Here is a 2,178-nt window from a genome sequence, read left to right as displayed (position 1 = left end):
TTTTGGACTAAATTGACAAAAATATATAAGTTTTTTTATTATATTGTTTATAATTATATAAGTTCAGTTTTCATCTTGTCTTTATGATGTTCTGAGTGTAGAATGAGAAAAAATATATTTGATTGTATCAGGCTAAAAGATATGAAAAGTAGGTAGTTTTCTAAAGCTTAAAACAGACTCAAAACTAAAATGTTGACTTGTAAATTTTTTAACAAGAATACAAACAATAATATCATTTGTTCTAGTTTAAAATATATTCAAAGCGTACGTATTAACTACAATATTTGAAAGTGGGGTGTGAGAGGAGAAGGTGAGGGGGAGAAAAGAGAGGGAGCTCAAAGGCGTGTAAGTCACGGTCAAATAGCAAGTGTGTGCGTCTGCGGTGAAGATATTGTACATCAGGTGCCGTTGCTCCTCTCGGTCTGTAAGTACATTTTATTTTATTTAGGATTAGCCTACAGTATATTTATACTGTCAAACTTATTTTTTAATTGTGAGTATTTTAGGTGCAAAAAAAGTTGTTTGTGGGTTTCAATTGGTATTATTGCTAAAATATAATGACAGGGATACAGAAAATATTAACAAGTAGCTACTACCCCAATCATAATTAGGTACATATTGTTCTGTCTTTCAGGCTTGTATTTATCAAGTGTAGAGCTGCCTCCTCATGTTGAATCTATAATTTGCATAAAATAAAAGCTCACGTTCTGTACAGATACCATGGCTTGTATTTATTTTATAATAAATTAATTTGTAGACATTTTACTGAATGACACGTCTATGGTTTTCTCCCCTTAGTTTTGACCAGACTACACTTCTCCACCTTGACTAATCCCCGTTCCATGCTGGTGGTTATCAASCCTCATTGGAAATCTATGTGCATGCGTCACCTCAGCACCCTGTAACCTGGGGGACACAGTGCTTTCCACTTTTCTGTCACCCTCACGCTCTACCCACACACAGCACCATCATGGACCTAAACAACTTGGGAGACACGAGCGGTGAGTGTGACGGAGCAAACTGTAGCTTAGCATCCAGGTTCTCTGAGAACTGCACCAACCAAGACTGCTACTGGGAGGAACCTATGTTTGGACTGATTGAGTTAGGTGAGTTTAAAAAAATCATGTTTTCATTTGTCTGGTCATTTTTTTAAAAGCTTTTGTTTAAGAATGCAGGAGTGCACTGTGTTTAGCAACGCAGATGCTTGGTGATGTCAAAGTCAAGTTCTTCCACACAAAACTCCATGAAGCATGTTTTATAGACCTTTGTGCACCGAGACAAAGTCTTGTTCTGTCCATCCATTTAACCATTCATTATCTTCTGCTTGTTCTGAGGTTGGGTTTTGATGTTTATAAGCTGGTTCTTTCTAAACACTTTTTGTACTTATTTATTTCTAGTTTGTGTGACAGTGATTTACATCTCACTGATGATATTTGGCCTGCTTGGGAACATATTAACCATCCTGGTAGTTTGGCTCCGCCCACACATGAGAAGTTCCACGTACCTGTACCTGAGCAGCATGGCTGTCAGTGACCTGCTGATCCTCCTCTTACTGCCTTTGGATCTTTATAAGGTATGCTCAAAAGGCACGCAATTTTATGCATGCTCATTCTGTCAATTCATAACCAAATACTGTTTTTTCAGAAGATGCAGTCAACATAGATTATTTATTCCAACAAGGAGCAGGTTAAAGGAAATACTTCGTTATATGATGTTTTCATGTGGTTGTTCAAACAAGTTATTGTTGCCTCCCCTCAGGAGATCCTGCTAAATTCAATTTTGTTGCATTCAAGGGTTGTGRCATACTCAGGGTGATCTTAAATCATTTTTCAATCATTTCCTGCACAAAAAGGCTGTCTCTTTGTAAATAATAAGGTGCTTCAGCATTGTGAGATATGAAGTAAATACGACTTTTTTTTTTTACTATAAAATATTTAAACCTACAGCAGCAGAAATGAGATTCAACCAGTGGCAGCTGGTGGAATTTTCTCCAGGTGGGCTACAACTCCAAAATAGACATATCCCAAAAAGCAATCAAACTTGTTCTAAGTTGTATCACGCCAGTGTATTTATTAAACAAATGACAATAATAAAACAGCATTACAATGTCATGTAGTGTTTTATTTTTAGTARATAAATTTTGCTCTTCTGTTACTGAGAAGCAAATTTCTTCATGAC

At 36.3% G+C, this 2,178-nt stretch overlaps 1 protein-coding gene across 1 annotated transcript in view; it reads left to right on the top strand.

The window, feature by feature from the left end:
- The first annotated feature begins 869 nt into the window (after positions 1 to 869).
- LOC106526783 (growth hormone secretagogue receptor type 1) overlaps positions 870 to 2,178 on the top strand; it is a 16,033-nt gene continuing 14,724 nt past the window's right edge. Inside the window, exons 1-2 of the mRNA XM_014021463.1 lie at positions 870 to 1,106; positions 1,398 to 1,573. Of these exons, the coding sequence (XP_013876917.1) occupies positions 971 to 1,106; positions 1,398 to 1,573 (312 nt within the window). The 5' untranslated portion in view covers positions 870 to 970. The remainder of the gene's footprint in view (positions 1,107 to 1,397; positions 1,574 to 2,178) is intronic.

This window comes from Austrofundulus limnaeus, unplaced genomic scaffold, assembly GCF_001266775.1.
Source record: "Austrofundulus limnaeus strain Quisiro unplaced genomic scaffold, Austrofundulus_limnaeus-1.0 Scaffold294, whole genome shotgun sequence".
NCBI classification, from domain to species: Eukaryota; Metazoa; Chordata; class Actinopteri; order Cyprinodontiformes; family Rivulidae; genus Austrofundulus; species Austrofundulus limnaeus.
The sequence above is the reverse complement of the archived record's forward strand: the minus strand, read 5'-3'. Positions and strand labels throughout refer to the sequence as shown.